Source organism: Sceloporus occidentalis, unplaced genomic scaffold (genome assembly GCF_023333645.1).
Source record: "Sceloporus occidentalis isolate IW3139 unplaced genomic scaffold, rSceOcc1.0.p SCAF_421, whole genome shotgun sequence".
NCBI lineage: Eukaryota > Metazoa > Chordata > Lepidosauria > Squamata > Phrynosomatidae > Sceloporus > Sceloporus occidentalis.
Window position 1 is genome coordinate 186,690 of NW_028317401.1, and position 22,825 is coordinate 209,514.

General features: G+C 46.4%; 1 protein-coding gene across 1 annotated transcript; it reads right to left on the reverse strand.

Moving 5' to 3' along the window:
* Nucleotides 1-265: 265 nt before the first annotated feature.
* Nucleotides 266-22,111, reverse strand: LOC149272757 (ubiquitin-associated and SH3 domain-containing protein A-like). The gene is made up of 15 exons (XM_089506767.1): nt 22,005-22,111; nt 17,373-17,426; nt 16,096-16,282; nt 7,849-8,047; nt 7,465-7,629; nt 7,100-7,176; nt 4,896-5,077; nt 4,653-4,737; nt 3,851-3,944; nt 3,305-3,424; nt 3,128-3,220; nt 2,482-2,623; nt 1,303-1,397; nt 1,012-1,136; nt 266-391 (listed from the first exon to the last, which is right to left on the reverse strand). Exons 1-15 carry the CDS (start codon nt 22,109-22,111, stop codon nt 266-268), a joined length of 1,851 nt encoding a protein of 616 aa, XP_089362893.1.
* Nucleotides 22,112-22,825: the final 714 nt, after the last annotated feature.

The window sequence follows — 22,825 nt, forward strand, 5'->3', positions numbered from 1 at the left end:
CAGGCTTTCCTAAACATCATACATTTCAGTGTCAGCATGCGAGGGCAGGAGACCTCAGGTGGGTCTTAAGCCTTGACTTGACTGTCTACTGTACTGAATAGACCACAAAAAATTGTGCTTGTTTTTTTTTTCTTTAAAATTATGTATTTTACAAACCTAAGAAAATACAATTCCAGATTCAAGAGAGACGACTGAAAGATAAAAAACGAAGAGCGAACGAAGAGCGAGACAGCCGTGTCCAGGGAGTGACGGAAAAAAACCCCATTTAAATGTAACTTGTCCATGAGGGGCCCGGACTGGAGCCGTGAGTGAGACTCTTCACTAGAGGATCCTTCAAGAGCCAACGGCCACAGGGCGACTCCTCACAGAGACACAGAGCCAGCGATGACGCCTGGGACAGGGAATATAAACACAGAACACTATATCATATAGCAGGAATATAGCAGGAATATAGCAAGAATATAGCAGGAATATAGCCGGAATATAGCAGGAATATAGCAGGAATATAGCCGGAATATAGCAAGAATACAGCAGGAATACAGCGGGAATATAGCAGGAATATAGCAAGAATATAGCCGGAATATAGCAAGAATATAGCCGGAATATAGCAAGAATACAGCAGGAATACAGCGGGAATATAGCATTAATATAGCGGGAATATAGCAAGAATACAGCAGGAATAAGGCAGGAATATAGCATTATACCAATAAGGAGTTAATGGAGGAATGGAGGATGTATGCATGTACGTCAGAGTGAGAGTGTGTGTGGGTTAGTGTGTGTGTTAGTATGAATGTGTATCTGTAAGTGTACATTGGAGGGAGTTTGTATTAGCATCAGCCCCCCCTGAACACATAAGATATCTCATGTAAAGATGTTTGTTGCTTTGAAAGGGTTTTATTCTTGTATTTTGAAGCTATTTGTTGATAACATATTTGTTATGTTTCACTCTGTTGAATTTGCCGTATTTTGGTGTTTTTCTGCTGACTTTTGTGTCTGATCTGTTACACATACCCGTGTGGCACGCACCTTGTGTGTCTCATCAGTTTGCTGATCTTTGTCCTTTGGGACTAACTCCAGAATACACCGACTGAGGGGGAGCAGAAAGCAGCCGTGACCCACAATCATAGTCAGGCGTCCTGCGTATAACGGGGAAGAGGAACACCGGAAAGACGGCGTGAGGGCAGTGGTGCAGGGCAATAAGAGAGCACAGAATGACACAGGGTCAGAAGGGCTAAGAGAGTCTGAGGGTCTCATTGGGGTGATAAGAGCCAAAAGCACTTTCTTTACACGTTGAGAACTAACCTGATTTCTCTTTGATACGTTTTATAATGTTATCCGCACGGAGTTTGGGGCTTTCTGCATAAAGCTCCTCAGGGGATGGTGTTGAATCCGGAGAGCTACAGGGTGACAGAAAAGGGGTGAGACAGCTGGGAAGATCCATCGTAAACGTCGATCTGAATTTATAAAACCAGATCCAGTCCTCTAGGCATAATGGGCTTGATTATATTCCCTTTCTAAACCTTAACTGGTGTTACTGGTGGTGGAGAAGCATTGTTTGCCATTCAACTGTATGATGGAGGCCGCGACATCTGGACTCTGAAATAAAGTAGCTGCATTTCCCACCCTCCAATCAGATTTTGCCCGAAGCCTTGTGCCCCCTCCACCCCCTGCATGTTCAGAGGATGACCTGGGGAGGAGGTGGTGGAAGACTGCTTCCCCAATTGCTGCTTACCTGTTGCAGCGTGATCAGCGTATTTGCCTGCATTGCACAGCATGAATACATTACTTGTGCCATGTAATATGAGAGGGCAGACGGAGGTCCTCTCCTGCAACGGAGCTATTTGCAGAGACCCCAGCATAGTCCATTATGGGCATCAGTCAGGAACGGACCGGCCATCTGGCCGACCGTGACACAAACTCACCCAATCTGCCACTGGCTAGCAGCTGGATATCCCCGGCCATGCGATGCATGCATAGTGTGTGGCTGCAGGTATCCAGCTGTGGCCACGGGCCTTAAAGTGCCAGGGCTGTCCCATCGTCACCAGTCCAGCTCGTTGTCAGACTGCTGCGGCCTGAGGGGTTCCCTGTCTCCTGTAGATGCTAGCAGCTTCATCCCTGACCCCCGAGGCCTGTGCTGGACGACCTTCCATGTAACTCTGCTCTCGGCATTTACCTCCTGAACGATATAACGCAGCTAAAATACTTATTCTTCAGACTATGGTTACGCCGGCTGGAAATCTCTGTGCGATGAAGCTGAAGCAGCTCCTGCAGCCTTTCCTGTTTCTGTTGTTTCTTAATAAATAGATGAATAAATCTTCTTTCTCCAGCCGAGCGTTCTTATGAGCTTCTGTGTTTGTGCCGGTTACATGCTGTCTATCTCCGTGTAATAGACCGAGTTCTCTACAGGACAGCTGACATATGAGATTGATACTGACTGTGCTAAGAGTTTCCCTGTTGTTTTCCATTTCACACGTATGTAACCTGTTTGCGGTGTCCATGTTGTATCCGTGCTGTTCAAGCTCCTCTGATGTCACAAACCGTGGGGTTGAAATCTTGTTGTTTTCAGTCCAATCATAAAGACGCCAATCCACACAGATCTTTACCTGGTGATCCTGCTGCATGCCTGCAATACATGTTTACAGTGTATAACATGCAATTAGCGTGTTTACAGCACGTAACATTAGGGTAAATTAGCATGTTTACAGCATGTAACATTAGGGTAAATTAACATGTTTACAGCACGTAACGTTACGGGAAATTAGCATGTTTACAGCACGTAACATTACGGGAAATAAGCATGTTTACAGCACGTAACATTACGGGAAATTAGCATGTTTACAGCACGTAACATTACGGGAAATTAGCATGTAGCCCATAGGACAGCGCAGCTATGTGGAGGGGGCCTTGACTCGTTGAGGAGATGGGATTGGGATAATGGGGTTGAGGGAGCTCCTGTATAAGTAGGTCTCTCCATTTTGTGTCTCTCACTTCTGTTTTTCTTACCTGAATCTTCCCTCCCAACCCGTGGAGAGTAAGGCGACCGTGTTCTTCTTTCACACAGCGTTTTTACTCTAACAGGTCTCATATTCCATTTAAGCCTTTTGAGATACTGTAGGTTATCAATTACCTTTGAGGATGTGATGAGCCGTTTGGATACAGCGCAGGGCAGGAGAGCAGAGCACGGAGTCGCACTGTAGGGGGGCATCCAGAAGTGCCTCACCTGGGGTACATAGTCATGAAATGTCATTAATGCCCCCACATGTTCCTTAATGAAGCAACTTCTGGCAACTCCTGTCTGTCTTACCCATGAGCCTGGCCTGGAAGGTCCCGCAGGAGGACAGCGGTGGGTCCCATTCAAAGTCTAACAGCTTCTCCCGGTCTGGCAGCCTCGAGGGGAGGTTCAGGTCTGTGCGAGTATAAACCCCTGGGGCAGAGCAGAGGGGATGGGCGGTGGAGAGAAAAGAAATAAAAGGCTGCCCAAACACAACTAAAGCCCCATTTCTTTTTATTTGATCACTAAGCATGTGCATATTATCCTACTCCTAATGGCATTGCAGGGGAGACCCCATGTTAACCTTTGTTACCCCAGCACCCAGAGGCCACATGCATTTGAGCAGAGATGGTAAAAAAAGCAAAGCCAGCCACCCCAACCCAAGTTTCTTAATGAGATGAGTAAGGTTTATTTATCCTTTATAACAGAGGCTCCAGCCTGCGGAGGCCATCAGAGCTCAAATCTCAAAAGACGAAGGACATGAAGAAGTCATTTCTGAGGCCTGAGGCTGGTTCTTGATGTTCTTTAGCATAATTCCTCTCTTGTCTGGAAGTATTAACTATACGAGAGTTTACTTACCTTTAGTGAGAGCGCGCTCGCTCAGCCAGCTAGGGCCAAAAACCTCGTCCACGCTCTCTCCATGACTCGCTATAAGCAAGCTTCGAATGTGCACCTGAGTGATGACAAGAAGCATGAAAACAAGGCCGAGGATCCTCCCCGACTATTGCCCCAGGGAGCGCCATTGAAATGCCCATCTGTGCTATTTTGGAAATGAGACATTCATGTGGTTGGTGTAACATGATGGCCTCTTTCTCTTTTGAAAATGGTCCCACCATATACATGACCCAGGATCTAGCCTTTTGCCCCTGCAGTGGCCATTGTGGCTGCCCATTTATCGGAATGGCAGTGTGGATCTAATTAGGAAAAACAATAGACACTAAAATCACTCAACTAGCTGCGAGGCGAGAGAATGAGTATTATGTTTATTTTATTCCAAATGTTCGTAGTGATTTCCAGGGCAGGGGAGCAATTACCCCTTAGGATTGGTCAAATTTTGGGCTTTTATTACTATTCATTATTTAGCAATTGGGATGTATAGAGTAAAACAACTTGAATACATTTCCATAATGACTGTATCCTTTTACTGCAATCTTTTGTAAGTTTTATTACTCTGTTACTTGAGTGGAATTGCCCCCTGTGTTGAATGTTATCAGCCCTTCCTGGGGGACATCAATGAAGCGAGGTGAAGGAATGGAAAAAAGTAGAAAAAAATGTTACTGCCCCCCCTGTGTGCCAACAGTCTCAGTGGGATTTCGCTGTGAGGTAGCCCAGATCATTATTAATAGGGCAGTTTTCTCTGCCCTTCCTGAACAGTCCCCACCTGGCTTTCCAGACACTTTGTCTCCTTGTCCTCTGGGCCAAGTGTCACTTCCTGGTGAACCCTGGAGAGACTGAACCTGTACGAGCTAAAAGATGGACAAAGTCATGACTCAGGTAACGTACATCATGTAGACGGATCTCTGAAAGGATCTTACTGCCAAAAGTGATCAAGAAACTGATCGGCAGGACCTGACCATTGGTCATTGGACTAATTGCATCTCTGCCTCACTGTCTGTATCCTTACCGATGCTTGACCCAAGTGGCAGTGTCTTTCACCTTCTCCAAATAATTCTCTGGAACCATCCCCTGACACCCTGTCCTGTGGGAAATGGCCATTAACCATCCATCGGTTGTGCTGGGCTGGCGGATTGTGTCCCTGTAAACGACTTCTCCCGGACTGAGCTTCAACTCATCGGCATTATTTGGCTTGAAAGGGAAGAGAGCTCGGAGGGTCTATGAGGAATCATTTGAACTCGGTTCAGAAGATGCACAGAACCCTCTTGATCAGTGCCCTCTGCATTAAAAGGAGTCATGGAAGTGGGCTTGTGGCTAAAATTAGGGTTGTGGTCAGTAGCGATGCTTTAACTCGGCATGTGGACTCGAGTAACCTTTAATGCGGGGTTGTATCTTTTTCTTCGGACATCTAAGAATTCCCCCCCTGTATGGCGTATTTTGGTGTTATGCCTGTTGGACATTTTTTTCTTTTTTTGGCACCCGGGGCGGTTCCTAAATTTGGCACCCCCTTGGCCCCCCTTGTCCCCTCCCCAGTAACTCACATACGCTCCCATTTGTACAGACTTACACACTCACGCCAACACACATGCGCACTCACTAACATACACTTATACCTTACACACCCCTGTTAACACGTACTCCCTCTCATACACATTTACATATACACATTCATGCTCAGCACACACTTACACATACACATCCATTCTCACACACACTTACACATCCATGCTCACACATACACATCCATTCTCACACACACTTACACATACACATCCATGCTCACACATATATAGGCATGCTCTCACAAAAACACACATCTATGTTCATACACACTTACAGATACACATACACATCCATGCTCACACATACACATCCATGCTCACACATATACATGCATGCTCTCACAAAAACACACATCTATGTTTATACACACTTACTGTCAGGACTCGGGTGATCAGGTCAGGTAGGAGCCCATGCGCAGGGGATACTTGGGGTTCAGTATGTAACCCACGGTGCATGATTATGCAAACAAAGACACCACAAACAGAAATCCAGGTAATGCAGTGTATTTCATGTATATAAAGCAGGACCAGCAAATAAGGGTAATATAGTCTAAGCAAGTAACTGGACGTATGGCAAAATAAAATACAGGTAATAAGTCTTTTGGCAGGGAGCCCGCTTGGAAGGGCATGACAGACAGAGAGCCCGCTTGGAAGGGCACGACAGACAGAGAGCCCGCTTGGAAGGGCACGACAGACAGAGAGCCAGCTTGGAAGGGCACGACAGACAGAGAGCCCGCTTGGAAGGGCACGACAGACAGAGAGCCCGCTTGGAAGGGCACGAAAGGCACACAGCCCGCTTGGAAGGGTGCAAAAGGCACACAGCCCGCTTGGAAGGGTACAAAAGGCACACAGCCCGCTTGGAAGGGTACAAAAGGCACACAGCCCGCTTGGAAGGGTACAAAAGGCACACAGCCCGCTTGGAAGGACACAAAGCAGGGAGTCCACTTGGAAGGACACAAAGCAGAGAGTCCACTTGGAAGGACACAAAGCAGGGAATCCACTTGATCAGGACACAAAGCAGGGAACCAGGAACAGTACAGGTGCAGAGCCACAGCAGGAAGGTCCATAGACTTCAATACAAAGGCCCTGACTGAAGGGCAGGGCAGGTTCATAAAGGCAGGGCAATCCAGGTAACAAGGCCCAGCTGGATGTAGACTAGGGCTCAACCCAGGTAACAAGGCACACCTGAGTTCTGAGTGCTCCAGAGGGTGGAGAGTGGCCACTAGTGGTTGCAGATGTAAACACCACAGGTATAAAAAACCCATGGTTCAGGCAGCGAAAAATTGGTTCCTGACACTTACACATACACATCCATTCTCTCACACACACTTACACATACACATCCATGCTCACACATACACATCCATGTTCACACATATACATGCATGCTCTCACAAAAACACACATCTATGTTCATACACACTTACACATCCATGCTCACACACACTTGCACATACACATCCATGTTAACATATACACATTCATGCTCACACGTACTTACACATCCATGCTCACAAACACATACACATCCATGCTCACACACACATACACATCCATGCTCACACACCAACACATCCACGCTCACACACCAACATTTAGACATCCATGCTCATACATACTTAAACATACACATCAATCCTGACACATTTACCCATACACATTCTCGTGTGCCAGTGTGGTGCTCTTCTGAAGAGGACCGCCCCCTGACAACTATGTCACTGGTTAAAACTGAATAATTAGGAGCAATTCCATAAAGGTTTATTAAAGCAAAGCATGTATGGACCTTATCCTGCGCTAGGATAATCCCAGCATCATAGGTAGCAGTTAAGGATGGGAAATGCTTTGCTATGTCCAGTGACATTTTATCCTTTATAAAGTGGCAGCTACTGCCCTTTGTTGTGGATCGGACATGTGTGTCTACACTGGTTCCATTCTGATAAATGGTATTTCCAACGTTTCCTGACCCTTGCCCCATCATCACATCTCATGTAAAATAAAACACATAGAGCACCTTACAATGAACGAACCGCATGTCCCTGGAAAACAGGACTGCCTCCCACTCGCAGCTCTGCGTAGGGCACAAGGATTTGGCGAAATGCTCCAGGGTCCCCTGGTGATGTGGAGAGAACCTGTGGGCCAATGTGAGGTGGAAATCTCTCGACAAGAGCTTTACTGAGCAGTCTGCAAAGGGAAAAGAGAGACAGAGATACCCAGAGAGACATCTACAAACACGGACACATAGGCTTTCAGGGCGCCTGCATGGAACCATCCCCCAAATAAACATGACCATGTTTAATGATACATTGTGCACAGGACAGTTTCCATCCCAATATCCAGTCTCCATTCTGACATCCCCTCCATATCCCCAATGAACACAGAACCAGCACCTTGTCTGTCTACCTGCCAGCTTTTTGGCCTCTTCACAGAACATGTCCATGAATCTCCTGATAGTGGTGGCTGTACCCTCGTTTATAAAGAAACCAATGAATGAGCTTGAAGAATAAAGGGAGAGGGATATTGTCTTGGGAAAGAAGGGAAGGATGAGGTCTCCAGCTCTCCTCAGTGCTCTATATAAGGAGTCCACCTTCCAATCTTCACACTATAGGAGAAGACAAACACAATGGGTCAACAAGGTCCTCAAGGTGTCCTGAAGCCACTGATGGGAATCACTGCTCATGCACAGAAGTTTCCCAAGCATAAGAAATGCAGTGAACGGCAAAGGGGCCATAGATGCCATGATCCGTCAAGGGACCTAAGGCAGAAAAAGGACATGAACATTGTTTGTGTGCGCTGCATGCGCAGATTCTGGCTTGTCTCACAAACCCTCATTCTCTTCCATCCTATATTCTTCTGTGTTAGAACTATTTCGGTTTTTCTATTTCGACTAAACAAGCATTGATATATAGCCTATATGGACAAAGGTACTGGGACATCTGAACATTACACCACCAAGGACATCACATTCTACATACATAGACATTAATGTGAAGTAGTTCCCCCTTTGCAGATATAACGTCTTCCGCTCTTCTGGAAAGATTTTCCACAAAATTTGGGGCATTTCTGTGGGATTTTTTCCTGTTCATCCAGCAGAGCGTTTGTGAGGTCAGGCGCTGATGTTGGACAAGACGTTCGGCCCATAGTCTCTGTTCCAGTTCATCCTAAAGATGTTCAATGGGGTTGAGGTCAGGGCTCTGTGCGGCCGGCCAAGTCCTTCCACCATAAACTCATCCAGCCGTGTCTTTATGGAGCTCGCTTTGTGCGCCGGGCGCCGTCACGCTGGGATAGGTTTCCCCAAACTGTCCCCACAAAGCTGGAAGCCAAGCATCGCCTAAAACGTCTTGGTGATGAAGGAGAAATGCGACCCACGTTAGAGAGAGTTTTGGGGTAAATATACTGTATGTAACAGTATTCTGGACCAGGCCTAGGGCAACAGTTGAAGGGGGGCAATAACTGGATTGTCCTACAGGGCAATTAGAGTCTACTGTGCCCCACGGCTCCATCAGCTAGTTGGTACATGGGGAGTGAAGATGAGTGACATCTCTAAGTACACATTTGCCCCGGGCACTCTGCAAGTGTCTGTCTAATGAGACAGGCATTCCCAAAATACATAATCTCCCAATGCAAGCCCGTAGTGCTTCATAACCATTAAGAAATAACCAAACCCGACGAGTGGCCCTCGTAGTGCTCTCTACATTAGGAAAATGTCACCCTGAAAATGCCATATTAATCATTTATCGCACTCTGGAGTCTCTTTACAAGAGGTGAAAGGGTTCACATTCGTAAAATCTATGTTATTAATATGCTTAATATGGTGAGTTCAGACTCCACAGTGGCGCATGCTAAACATGTCGTCTGCGTAACAGCAGCCTAATGGGAGGGGTATTAGAGTTTAACCTCAACCACAAGGGGCTCATAGATGCACCAAATGAATCTACCCCTAAAAACAATGAAACTGTAACTTATTCTGCCTCTTGGAGTCTTTTAACCTCTAAGACGCAGGTTTAGCAATCTTTTTGTTTGGTAAATTGAGCTCATGTCTTGATCAAAAGCCTCAATGTATAGAGCAAACCACAAAGTCGTGTGGGCTACCACATGCCGTTTCCTTTAGCGTGTCTTGGGTGCAGCATCATTCTTTATATCCTGTGCAGCTTTACATGGTTAGTGTGTGTGTTAGTGTGAGCATCAAGGTATGTTAGGGTAAGTGTGGGTGTTAATGTGAGTGTCTGGGTATGCTAGTGTAACTGTGTTGTCAGATATTTTATGATAGAAAACATGTATTCCACATATTCTGTATTTTACATGAACACAAAATGGAGTCAAAGCCATTTTATTTTACTTAATCATGTAGTGATGATTTCTTTTTGTCCTTGTTCCCTCTATAATAGAGAACAAAGGAGTATTCATGTATAATGATGTTTCAGCGTATATATGATACAATTAATGTTATCTTCCATGAGAAAGTTAAGGAGTAGACGCTGCATATCTTTAGAAATGTAACTTGGAATGGGGGATACATGGTAAGACTACCAAGGCCTGAGTTACTATCTAGGAGGTAACACCTGGCGATTAGGGTGACCAAGGATAAATTCCAAACACATATGTAATGGTTTTAAGTTAATTCTTAGACCAGAGCGTCTCTCACAGGTAAATTAAGAAATTACACCGGTGTAAATATGAGTAGAAATCCTAATTTTAATGGGTAAAACCCACCGTTATGATTGGAGAATTCCAATCAAGAGGTGGAGGCTATGATAATAAGCTCTGTTTTTAAACTTATGTCTTGGATAATTAAAAAAAAAAAAGAAAAAGGAAAAGGACGGACTTATTCACCAAATTTACCCCAGAGAATTGGAATCTTAAGATTCTGGCACCATATTTCACTCTTGGAGTTACTTTGAGTTCTAACCTATATAACTGGTAGAAAGTTATATTCTTTTCCACTTAATTTCTTGCCAATGAACCTGGATTAACTTCTACAAGGACCGGTGGGACAACAGCAACAAGTGGTGGTAATTATAATTGTTTTATTATTCTGAATAGAGATGAATTTTGTCTTCTTCGTATAGAATTCCCTGTTTCTGGGAAGTACTATATTGCATTATTGTATATGGCGGCTTGTGAGACTGCAGCTTATAACCCGTGATAATAACAATAATGAAAAGGTATTTTTACCTGTAGATGAAGTTTGACATCATTTGCATCTATTAGAAATTTCACTAATACTCGTAGACATTATTAAATTACTTTTTAATTTGTCATATTAGTTAAACTAATATAAGAGAAATAGTGATATCTTTATTACTGCCCGGATTATTATCAATTTTTGGTTGCTGAGTGGACTGGAAATTAATTGTGTGTTAGACTCATATAGTACTAATTCATATTGATAACTATCGATAATATACTGTATTTGAATTGATTTATTTTTGACATGTTTTAAGAATTTTGTGTTTTATATCATGCACTGTGTGACTCATATAGATATTTTATAAATTGTGTTTACAATAAATAATATTTTTGATTGACTATCGTGGCGATATCTATCTAATTTGAATTATAATTTTCGGCGATCTGAAAGAATTTAGGATCGGAGATAAAATATAGGGTATCTCCTTAAATTAATATTGTGGATGTGGTCCTACAATATTTGGTAGCGTCGTTATTTTGTGTGTGTGACGGAATATTGGTTTTGCCTATTTTGTCTCATTAATATCCCTAACAGTGTGTGTTTCTGGGTATGTTACTGTAAGTGTGTGGGGTGGTTTGTAAGTGTGTGCGTCTGGGCATATTACTGTCAGTGTGTGCATGTCTGGGTGTGTTAGTTTAAGTGTCTGAGTATGTTAGTGTGCGTGTGTGTCTAGATGTGTTAGCGGGAATGTCCCATTGTGCTAGTGTCTGAATGTGTGTATGTTAGTGTGTGTGTCATACCTTTTGTGTGTTAGTGTGTGCACATGTGAGCATCTGGTTGTTTTAGTGTGAGTGCCTGGATACGTGTGCGTTAGTGTCTGGTTATGTGTGTGTTAGTGTGAGTGTCTAAGTATGTTAGTGTGTGTGTCATTCCTTTTGTGTGTTAGTGTGTGCACATGTGTGTGAGTGTCTGGATATGTGTGTGTTAGTGTGAGTGTCTGGATGTGTGTTCCACAGGTGCAAGACACTCAGGCATTAAGTGACCAATGAGCCTAGCAGGGTCATGTAATGGGGCGGCAGAAGGGAGCGGGAGGGACAGGGAAGGATAGCTGTGTGAGCTGCATGAATGATGGGAGAAGGAGAGTGAATGGGCTGGGTGAGTGCATGTATATGTAAGTGTTTGCTGTTAGAGTAAGTTTATGTATGTATGTGTGAGTTGGTTAGTTTTTGAGCGTGTATGCACACTATATCACCAAAAGTATTCGGACACCCCTCCTAATTAATACTTTATATATTTCAGCCACATCCTTTGCTAACAGGCGTTTAAAACCAATCGCATAGGCGGCCATCTCCATAGACAAACATCGGTGGTAGAATGGGTCGTGCAGAAGAGCTCGGTGACTTTAAACATAGCCGTGTCATAGGATGCCATCTTTGCCGCATTCCCTGGTGCGTTGTAAAAGGAATGTGTCTAGGAGTAACAAAAGCTTAGCAGCTAAGAGCAGAGTGGGGCTGCCGAGTGCTGAAGCTCCCAGTGTGCAAAAATCTCCCGTCCTCTGTGGCATCACCCAATATAGAGATACAACATCAGCACAAGCACCATGCGCCGGGAACTTCATGAAATGGCTGGGTTAGTGTTACAGGGTCACCGTACCCAAGGCTGGGTACCCCTGTTTGAGGGCTGAGGAATCACCAGTCAGTCCCTCATACGGATAGCACTCAGCTATCCACGGATCATCCAGACCACCATTCGTAGTAAACCAAGAAGAACTCTTTTATTTACAAACACACAGAACTTATATACAATCTCAATGCAATGAGTACCGAACCCAACCCCCAATCCCATCAGCCACATCCCATCACAAATCCCATCAGTATACAGGGGATGTATCAGGTGAGGGGATTACAGAATACAATGGGTTCCCCCACCTGTGTTATCCCCCCTGTAGTGCGGGTGCCGTCTGGGCAGACAGGGCTGTGCTGGCTGATTAAGAGCCCCAGCCAGATTATAGGATCGTCTCTTTGAAGGCTGGGGCTGAATCCACATCAGTCTCTGGGCCGGTTACACATTAAACACAATATAATATATTACCGGGTCACGGTATACGGAACCGGACACAAAAGTGCTCCGTGACCCGGCTAAACTTCATATGACATAAGAGCCAGCTAGCCTGGAACCAGGGATCACTTCGGAGAACACAGGGATAGGAACCAGGGCCTGCGCCAGGCTACTGAGAGGACCCAGGGAACTCGGCAGCCCCTCTGGCGTCCTCGCTAGGTTAGGGAACGGTACCTCTACTGGGTCACCGGGGACTTCAGTGGGAACCTCTGGGGCAGTGACCCGGGCTTCTCCCAGGACACTCGGGAAATCAGGGGGACCGTCTGGGGCACTGGCTTCTACAGGCATAGCTAGGGGTTTGGTGAGGGGAATTGTGCCACTTACTCGGGCGGTGGGGACAGTCATCTCTTCTGCCGGGGTAGAGCAGCCAGGGTTGTTGGTGAGGACTTGGGTCGGAGCTTTTGGCTTCCTCCTCCGCTTCTTCTTGCTGGCGAGGACCTCGGTTCTTCTCGCCAGGGCAGGGGCCGCAGAGTAGGTGAAGAGGACCTCGGTCCCACTCCCGCAAGTTGTAGTATCATGCTCCCAGTCTCCTTGTAACTCCTGGAGCTCCACTCTCCGCAGCAATTCTTTATAGTCCCTCTCGAGCTGCCATTCCTCTTGGACCAGGCAATCCATAACAGTCTCCAGCTCGGGGGGAATAGCATAAACCAGGACTTCTGCACGGTTGTCCCAGATTGTATCCCTGCGGTACTGGCAGGGGCTTCCGAAGGACGAGTCAAATTGGAAGGCATCATATTTCAGTCCTGGGTCGACGGGGCTATACAGCATCAGAGGGTCGCTGTGGTCTTCACCTGCTAACTGCTGGGAGAATCCCTGGTAGCGGCTCTGGAGGTCGAGCTCTGCATATATGAGACCCCTCAATTCGTCTTCCCACTCCGGCAACGGGTTCTCCCCCAGGAGTGGAACTCTTATATCCCACATTGTCCAGTACTGTGCCCAGTATGTTTCAAAGTGGGGATGGGAGAAATCATCCCTCCAGTCTGCAGGCGCAGACTCTATCTGCCATTGCTGGTGTTCCAGCTCACACACCTCGGCTGTAACCCGGTCTCTCTCACCCTCGGGTTCTCGGAAGGGTTGGATATCCTGGTATGATATTTTGGGGGTCTGTTCCCCTAGTCTGGGAGATACAGACCCACTCTGGCTCAGTTCCCGGTGACACATTTTAATCACCGCCGTCACTTGCTCCGATGTAGCCCCTCCTGGGTACAGGGATAGGTGCCATAGAATGTTCTTTTGTAGAGCACTCAGTCCGAGGCTCTCCTCTGGGGCATCCTGGTGCCGGTCCATCTCTCTGCAGTCCGCAATCAGAGTAGCCTTTCCTTTGCTACAAACCTCCAGGAGCTCTCTTGGTGTCTCTCGTCTGCAGTCCCAGTTGGTGGTTTGGATTTCACCCAAGTCGTGGGATTCTTCCCACCGCTGCCAACCAATGTTACAGGGTCACCGTACCCAAGGCTGGGTCCCCTGTTTGAGGGCTGAGGAATCACCAGTCAGTCCCTCATATGGATAGCACTCAGCTATCCACGGATCATCCAGACCACCATTCGTAGTAAACCAAGAAGAACTCTTTTATTTACAAACACACAGAACTTATATACAATCTCAATGCAATGAGTACCGAACCCAACCCCCAATCCCATCAGCCACATCCCATCACAAATCCCATCAGTATACAGGGGATGTATCAGGTGAGGGGATTACAGAATACAATGGGTTCCCCCACCTGTGTTATCCCCCCTGTAGTGCGGGTGCCGTCTGGGCAGACAGGGCTGTGCTGGCTGATTAAGAGCCCCAGCCAGATTATAGGATCGTCTCTTTGAAGGCTGGGGCTGAATCCACATCAGTCTCTGGGCCGGTTACACATTAAACACAATATAATATATTACCGGGTCACGGTATACGGAACCGGACACAAAAGTGCTCCGTGACCCGGCTAAACTTCATATGACATAAGAGCCAGCTAGCCTGGCCCTGTCACAGTTAGTAACAGCAGAGTGCGGTAATAAGCCAAATCGGAAAACAAGGAGAAAAGTCAAACAGACCGGGTCACAACGGATTACAAGGTCAGTCATGCGGTCGACAGGGAAGCAGCTTCATGCCGGTGGAGATTGAAGCTGCCGGAGCAATCAGGACGTCGTGGGACAAAATGGAGAAGCCATGTGTGAAAAAGTACACCTTTAGCAGCAATACGTTAAAGTGATGGTTTTCTGGATCTCTTTATCAGTCTCTCACATCGTTGTGGAGATATTTTGGCCCACTCTTCTTTACAGCGTTGCTTCAGTTCGTTGAGGTTTGGGGCCATTTGTTTATGCGCAGCTCTCATAAGGTCCTGCCACAGCATTTCAATCAGGATGAGTTCTGGGCTTTCACTGGGCCTTTCGAACACCCAGATTCTTTTCCTACTCAGCCATTCTGTCGTAGACTTGCTGGTGTGCTTGAGATCATTGTCCTGCTGCATGACCCAATCTCGGCCAAGCTTTAGCTGTTGGACAGATGGCCTCATATTTGACTCTGGAATACTTTGGTATACAGAGGAGTTCATGGTCGGCTCAATGTCTGTAAGGTTCCCAGGTCCTGTGGCTGCAAAACAAGCCCAAATCACACCGTGCGTGTGTTTGTGCCGATGTGCTGCGCTGCCCATTATGGCCACACATCTCCACCTTGGCCTCGTCTGTCCAAAGGACGTTGTTCCAAAGTCTTGTCAGATGCAACTTTGCAAATCTAAGCCGTGCTGCCACATTCCTTTTAGAGAGAGGAGGCTTTCTCCTGGCAACCCTTCCAAACAAACCATACGTGTTCAATCTTTTTGATCACTGTCATGTTGTAACTCAGTTTTTTGCACTTTGCAACTTTCTGAGTATTGCACTGAGTATTGTCTGATCTTGGGGTGAATTTGCTGGGACGGACACTCCTGGGAAGATTGGCAACCGTCTTGAATGTTTTCCACTTATGAATAATCTAATCACGAAATTTTAATTGTTTGGAAATGGCCTTGTAACCCTTCACAGATTGATGGCAGCAACAATAGCTTCTCTGATGTCTTTCCTTCTTGACATTGTGTAAACACACACCTGAATGCTCCAGTCCAGCAAACTGCTCAAACTTCGACTTTTATAGAGGTTGTCACGCTTGCTAATGATCCGTAAATCGAGGGCATTTGGTTAGCTGCACCTGTCTTCTACTTAGCATCTTAATTCTTATGGAAGCAGTAAGGGTGTACTTAGTTTTTTCACACATGGCTTCTCCCTTTTGGCTTTATTTTTGTTGAATAAATCACAACATGGTATAATATGTCATGTGTTGTTGCATTTACCTAATTTTTAGACCTACTAAGGAACACATGATTGTTATTATGTGTTGATATGTTGGTAGGATTCTTACATTACAATTTTGATGGCACATACCGTGAAGAAATCACACAAAGTCATGTGAGGGAAGCTGGCATGTGCTTTGTTCCACCCACACAGCTTGAGACTCTGTTCCCAGAAATCCTCCAGTGTGTCCCCTAAGGGCCCTGAAGGAATTAGATAGAGAATAAACTCTTGGGGGATGGGATCATCCAGCGTGGGGTCCTTTTTATGTGATCGCAACCTATAAAAAAAGAGGAAAATATATGATTCCAACGTGTGACCATGCAGTACGGTGCCACATGCAAGACGTGATATCGCTTGATACCTCACCGAGTGATCATGTGAAAATACATTTCAGACTTTTATTTTTTAATGCATGTTGGGGTTCATTTTGCAGGAGATCCAGGGATCTGCCTTCCTGGTGCTGACGCCAATCCTCCTCCACATGGCCAGTGGCCTCAGCGATTTATGGTCAAGAGGACACATAACACGAGTAAAGTGACCCGCGTGTCTGGAGCAGTGAGGTGCTAGTAAATTGCTTGGGGTGGGAGGTGTCTGTGCCAACTTAACATCTTTAAAGGAAACCTAGAACCTGCTGGCATGTCAACCCCATCTGACTGGTCTAGTCGCCCGTTTCTCCTGCTGTAAAGACTCAAACCTTAATCAGTCGTTGGTCCCATCTTAGATTCATTTTCTTAGATATTTACATCAAACATTAAACTGCAGCTGCTTCACACCTCCCATTCTGCTAACATTAAACTGCAGCTGGCACGTTCTCTCCCTCATTCTTCTAACATTAAACTGTCACGCTCTCTCACATTCGTCTAACATTAAACTGCAGCTGGCACGTTCTCTCCCCCATTCTTCTAACATTAAACTGCAGATGCCGCTCTCCCTCATTCTTCTAACTTTAAACTGCAGCCGCCTCGCTCTCCCCCATTCTTCTAACATTAAACTGCAGCCGCCTCGCTCTCCCCCATTCTTCTAACATTAAACTGCAGCCACCGCACTCTCCCCCATTCTTCTAACATTAAACTGCAGCCACCGCGCTCTCCCCCATTCTTCTAACATTAAACTATCTCCCTCTCTCCCATTCTTCTAACATTAAACTGTCTCCCTCTCTCCCATTCTTCTAACATTAAACTGCAGATGTCGCTCTCCCTCATTCTTCGAATTTTTTTAAATCGCTCGCCATTTGATTTGTTGCCCCAGGAATGGCCGCCTTGCTGCAGACCTTTCTATTATCTGCAGAGACAGACCTCACCATTAAGACCTTCTGTAATATCACAAACATACCCTTATGAAAAATGGCCAGACACCGCTGTACTCACCAGTCGGCTGCCGCCAGCACTGATCTTCTCCCAGTCGCTGCCAGGGCCTTCTGTCTGCAGGTAACAGAGTGAACGCTCAGATGTGAGTGAGTGGCAAAAGTTTGTGTGAGTAGCAGCGAGCGATCAGGGCTGCGCACGGACAGCTGCACTTTTTACAATGACACATGTTTTATTGCCCTAGGAGCAGTCGTGACGCCCTGATTGACCCGTGAGGCACGAATGAAGCAAACAGCGTTTGATGCCTTTCATTTACCTAACGAGTTGGGTCTTATCTACAAACAAAGCTTGTGAGCCCGGCCAGCATCGGAGCCGCCGCAGAGGGGCCGCAGAGGGCCAGAAGAGATAAATCCGAGGAACAATTCCTCTCCAAAGAAAACTTGGTGTCCCCAATCCCACGGTGCGATTACACAGCGACGCTCGGGGACCCAACATTAACCTTTTCATGCAGTAAAAGGAGCAATTCTTACCAGCCATTATCACCCCCCCCATTTATTAATTTTTTATACCTGAATTTTGCCATTTGCGAGATTTAGCCGAAAACGATCAGCTATTAAACAGAGAGGCCTGAAGACGGCTGCCTGTACCAAGCAACTTTCTCTATCACATTGTGTTTTTCTGTATCAGATTGTGTATTTGTGTATTTCTGTATCAGATTTCTCTATCAGATTGTGTTTTTCTGTATCAGATTGTGTACTTGTGTTTTTTTTTTTTTGTTTTTTTTCAATTTTCTGTTTATTGCATGTTTGGGAAGATAAACACAATACAGAGTGTCATATACAGAAATAACAATGAACATCCAGTACGGTTGGACATATGTCAAAATAACGCATTACACAGTGGTGTTGATACAGGTAGAAACATAACAGTGACATTATGGTAGACCAAGAGTATCCACATCGGCGTACAAGCTAAATACGCAACGTGGTCAGAGTGAAGCTCGTACCACTGGCAAAAGTAACATATGCAAACCAGACACACATCCATCGCACAAGGTACAGCAGCACCACTTATGGACCTGGAGGGGAAAGGCGTATAACGGTAGCCGCCTCAGACGGGTAGAGACCAGTAACAATATCGCAACGTAAAGCTGCGAGGTAGCAGTCGAGGAAGCAATGAAAGAATTAAACTCCCCTCTCTGTACTGGTGGTACGTATGTGAGATGAATAGTTAACGGCACTTCACAGAGCGCGTGAGCTAAATGAAGGACAGAAACATGGCCAGGTGAGGCTCTACAAAGGGTTAATCACGTCCGTCCCGTAGGCGGAAATGGGACAGATCGCACAGGAGAAAGAGTACCCGGCATGTACAATAAAACATATAACAAAGAAAATATAACATAACAAAAACATGTCAGTCCCAGGGTCCAGGGATAGGTCCCGATAATCAGTAGCAAACAATTACCCCGCACGAGAAAGCGTACATGGGAAAATCCCCTATTAAACCGCATGTCGCGAGGGACGAGTGGCAGACATCACCTTATAACGAAACAGGAGGGGGGTTCCTGTCCAAGTTCGCCACGTATGTACGCCAGTGGAACCATTTAAGCTCAATTTTATGCCCAGCACCCTTGGCGGACCAAACCAGAACTTCCATTTGGTAAACAAATTCAACCTGGTTGACCCAAGCAGTAAACGTTGGGGGGTGGGCTGACTTCCAGTGTCGAGGGATGATAGCGTTAGCCGCGTTAATCAAATGGAATGTCAGAGAGTGTAACTCGTAAGCGGAGTATCAGTGTGGTGGAGGAGAACAGACTCGGGAGAAGCCTGAAAGTCGGGATTGGCTATGTCACGTATGGCCTTTACGACCGCATCCCAGAAGGGCCTGATAACGGGGCATGACCACCAAATGTGTAGTAGGGAACCTGGATGGGTGCAACATCTCCAACAGGTAGGTAGCACTTGGGGTAAAAACCTATGGAGATCCAAAGGGACCTTGTACCATCTTGCAATTATTTTAAAGGATGTTTCCTGCATCCGGCTAGAGACGGAGCCCTTGTGTGTGATAGAAATAATTTTCGTCCAGTCCGCCGAGGAGAAAGAACAATTCAAGTCCCTCTCCCAGAGGCAAAAGTAGTAGGGTTTAGCCAGCGGTTCCGGCAACAACAAAAGCGTGTACAGTTTGGACAATAAATGGGGAGGTTCCTTCTGCTCGAGACAATACCTTTCCAGAGGCATAAGCGGCCTATCAGCAAGCTTCAAGGCCCCAGAGGACAAGATAAAGTGCCTGGTGGTAAGTTGGTGGTAAAGAAACTGGAGCGAAAAAGTAAGAGAACCCTGACCAACTAACGCCCCCAAGGGTTTAATCTCGCGTCCACTAACTACATGGCATAAGCGAAGAAGGCGCACCTGAGGAGGTAAGAAGGCTTTCAAGCCGCCCAGGGAATGACCCGGCGGGAAGTCCGGGTTCCCCTCCAGAGGGAGCAATGGGCCGGGGAGCCCAGAAAGCAAGCCGTCCCTCAAAACAGTCCGAAAGACTCTCACGGTGGGGACAATGAGAGGGTGAGCAGAGTACAAAACACACCTCAATGGATCGCGGAACCATGGCAATGCATTAATTGGACATGTCAAAAAGGTTTCCTCCAACGATATCCACTGCTTAGCGGGAAAAACAGACCACTCTACAATGCGGCGCAAATGGGCCACCTTCCAGTAGAATTCCAAGCTCGGGAGGCCCATGCCCCCCTGCAGCTTCCGCCTAGTCAAGTAGGAAAATGATAAACGCGAAGGCTTATCTCTCCAAATATAACGTAGAAAGGCCCTATGGCAACGCTGGAAAAAGGACCGTGGAAGCTTGATAGGCAAGGTTTGGAATAAATACAGAAAGCGGGGCAGGAGGTTCATCTTAATAACCCCCATTCTCCCAAACCAAGAGATATGAGGGAAGGCCCATTTACGGAGGTCAGACTCCAAAGTGCTTAATAAGGGGGCAAAATTCAAATTGTATAACTTGGAAAGGTCAGAGGGAATCATTACGCCGAGATATTTAATACAATCGTCCTTCCACTTAAAAGGAAACCTGTCGCGAATCTGCTGGGCCATGGGCTGAGGGAGGTGGAAACCCATGATTTCCGATTTGGAAAGATTAATTTTGTAGTTCGAGAGAGCCTGAAACCTGTCGAGCTCCGACAGAACTGCTGAGATAGAACGAACAGGGTTGGACAGAGTTAAAAGAATATCATCCGCAAACATCGACAGCGCATGGGATCTTGAACCTATCTGCACCCCCACAATATCTGGATGCGCCCAGACAGAGTTAGCAAAGGGTTCTAAAACTAGTAGAAACAAAAGGAGGGATAGAGGGCAGCCTTGCCTTGTGCCATTCGAAAGGGTAAACTTATCACACAATATCCCATTGAGGGCCACTCGCGCAGTCGGGGCATCATACAGAGCTTTGATACACGTCAAGTAAGAATTGCCAATGCCAATTTTATCTAACACCCTGAACAAGAAGGGCCAGGTTACGCGGTCAAACGCCTTCTCAGCGTCCATAGAGGCAAGGACCATCGGGAGCCTGTATTTATGCGCATGGGAGATAATGTTGATGACTTTGATGGTGTTGTCCCTTGCCTCCCGCCCAGGGACAAACCCCACCTGATCAGAGTGTATGAGAAAGGGAAGGAAAGGTTGGAGGCGATTTGCCAAGATTTTTGAGAACAATTTCAAATCAACATTGATCAGGGATATGGGGCGAAAACTGCTACACAAGTCAAGATTCTTATCGGGCTTAGGAAGAACCACGATATGGGCGGTTAACGAGTGTGGGTCAAATTTAGAGCTCTGGGCAATAGCATTGAAATAAGTAACCAACTGTGTGCCCAGGACGGGAAGGCATTTTTTATAATACATGATCGTAAAGCCATCCGGGCCAGGGCTTTTGCCCGCAGGGGAATTTTTAACAGCTGCAGCAACCTCAGCCAGGGAAATGGGGCTATCCAAGAGCTCCCTAGCGTCGGACGACAAAACTTGGGTAATACATTTTGATAAATAGTCAACGGTGGCTGCATCCGAGTCAGAGTGGGGAGCCCCCAGGCGACGCAGATTGTATAAGGACATATAATACTGTCTAAAGCATTCAGCTATCTTGTGGAAGTGAAGCTGATTGATCCCTAATGCGAGCAATGAACGTTTGTGCCCTTTTTCTCTCAAAGCCCTCGCCAAAAGCCTGCCCGGCTTATCACCAAACTCATAAAATTGTCGCCGCACCAGCAAAAAGTTGCGCTTTGTCCTAGTATCAAGAAGGGAAGCCAAACGAGTCCGAAGGGCTGTAAGCTCAAGTTGAAGAGAGGGGAGCAAGGTTAATTTATGTCTAGTCTCTAAGCGAGCTATTTGTTGCGTAAGCTCCAGAATAGTAGCCAAATTCATTCGCTTAATGGAAGCACCCAAGTTAATAAGGTGACCCCGTATAACAGCCTTATGAGCCTCCCAGACTACAGGGATGGGGACATCAGGTGTAAGATTATCCTCAAAGTAGCGAGTGATATGGGATGACAAGTATTTGTGTTTTTCTGTGTCAGATTTCTCCATCAGACAGAGTGTGTAAAGCAGGCAGGACGGATTAGCATGCAGATAACCACTAAAGCAGGATTGCGCGGGGAACGTGCACTCGGAACGTACACTCGGAACATGCACTCACGCGTGATGCTCTGCGAAGCCCATCTGGAGCAGGGGGTCCAGCAAAGCCCGAGCGCTTCTGCTTTTATCGGAGAGTTTAGTGTAGAGAGGAGAGGGCGAAGGATCCATCTTTCACTACGAGCGCCACATCCTGTGCAGAGCTTGCTGTTCAGGGGAAGAGACGGCATCCTGTGTACACCCACACTCTCTTATACGGAGGTAACACTCGCGCAAGATACCAGAGATACCGCAGGAGGGAATCCGACTCTGGGAACTGCAGGCCGGCGAGTCTGACCTTCGCAGGAGAAGGACTACCAATTACAGAGAATCTCACCAAAATGTGGACACAGCACCGATATTCCCAGGTTATATCGGGGTTCCCTGCCACGCTCTGGCCGTCCACGGCCCCAGGGGTTCCCTGCCACACTCTGGCCCGTCCACGGCCCCGGGGGGTCCCTGCCATAACCCTCCAGTAAAGGGAGGCTGATGACGCTTTACGTAATTACGCAGGAAATAACGCCCCCCCGTCTTTCTGTTTCAGGATGAGTCAATGAACACGTTTTAAAAGTTTTATCGACCTTGAAGGAAAATGAAAATAATGGCGTAAAGAACAAAAGGGCCACTGCGTTATCACGCAACGCTATCACGCAACGCTCGCATTTCACTTCCTGAGCGGCAGACATGCATTTAGAAATTCACTTTATTTAAAGGCTTTTTCAATGTTTTTCCAGTTTATTAAATAAATGCAGATAACACAGGGGGCCGCTGGCCAGACATGCCAGGAAGCTGCATATTAATAATAATCACTACAGTCAATGCTCAGTAGGGGGCAGCACTGAGTCA

What these genes read in the sequence shown, in the direction of transcription:
- LOC149272757 (XM_089506767.1), bottom strand. Translation starts at nt 22,111, where the DNA reads ATGGATCCTTCGCCCTCTCCTCTCTACACTAAACTCTCCGATAAAAGC. An exon ending in GGCTTCGCAGAGCATCACGC is followed by an intron (nt 17,427 to 22,004) that starts GTGAGTGCATGT and finishes TGTTACCTGCAG; the next exon opens with ACAGAAGGCCCTGGCAGCGA. An exon ending in AGAGGCCAAAAAGCTGGCAG is followed by an intron (nt 7,630 to 7,848) that starts GTAGACAGACAA and finishes TTCCCTTTGCAG; the next exon opens with ACTGCTCAGTAAAGCTCTTG.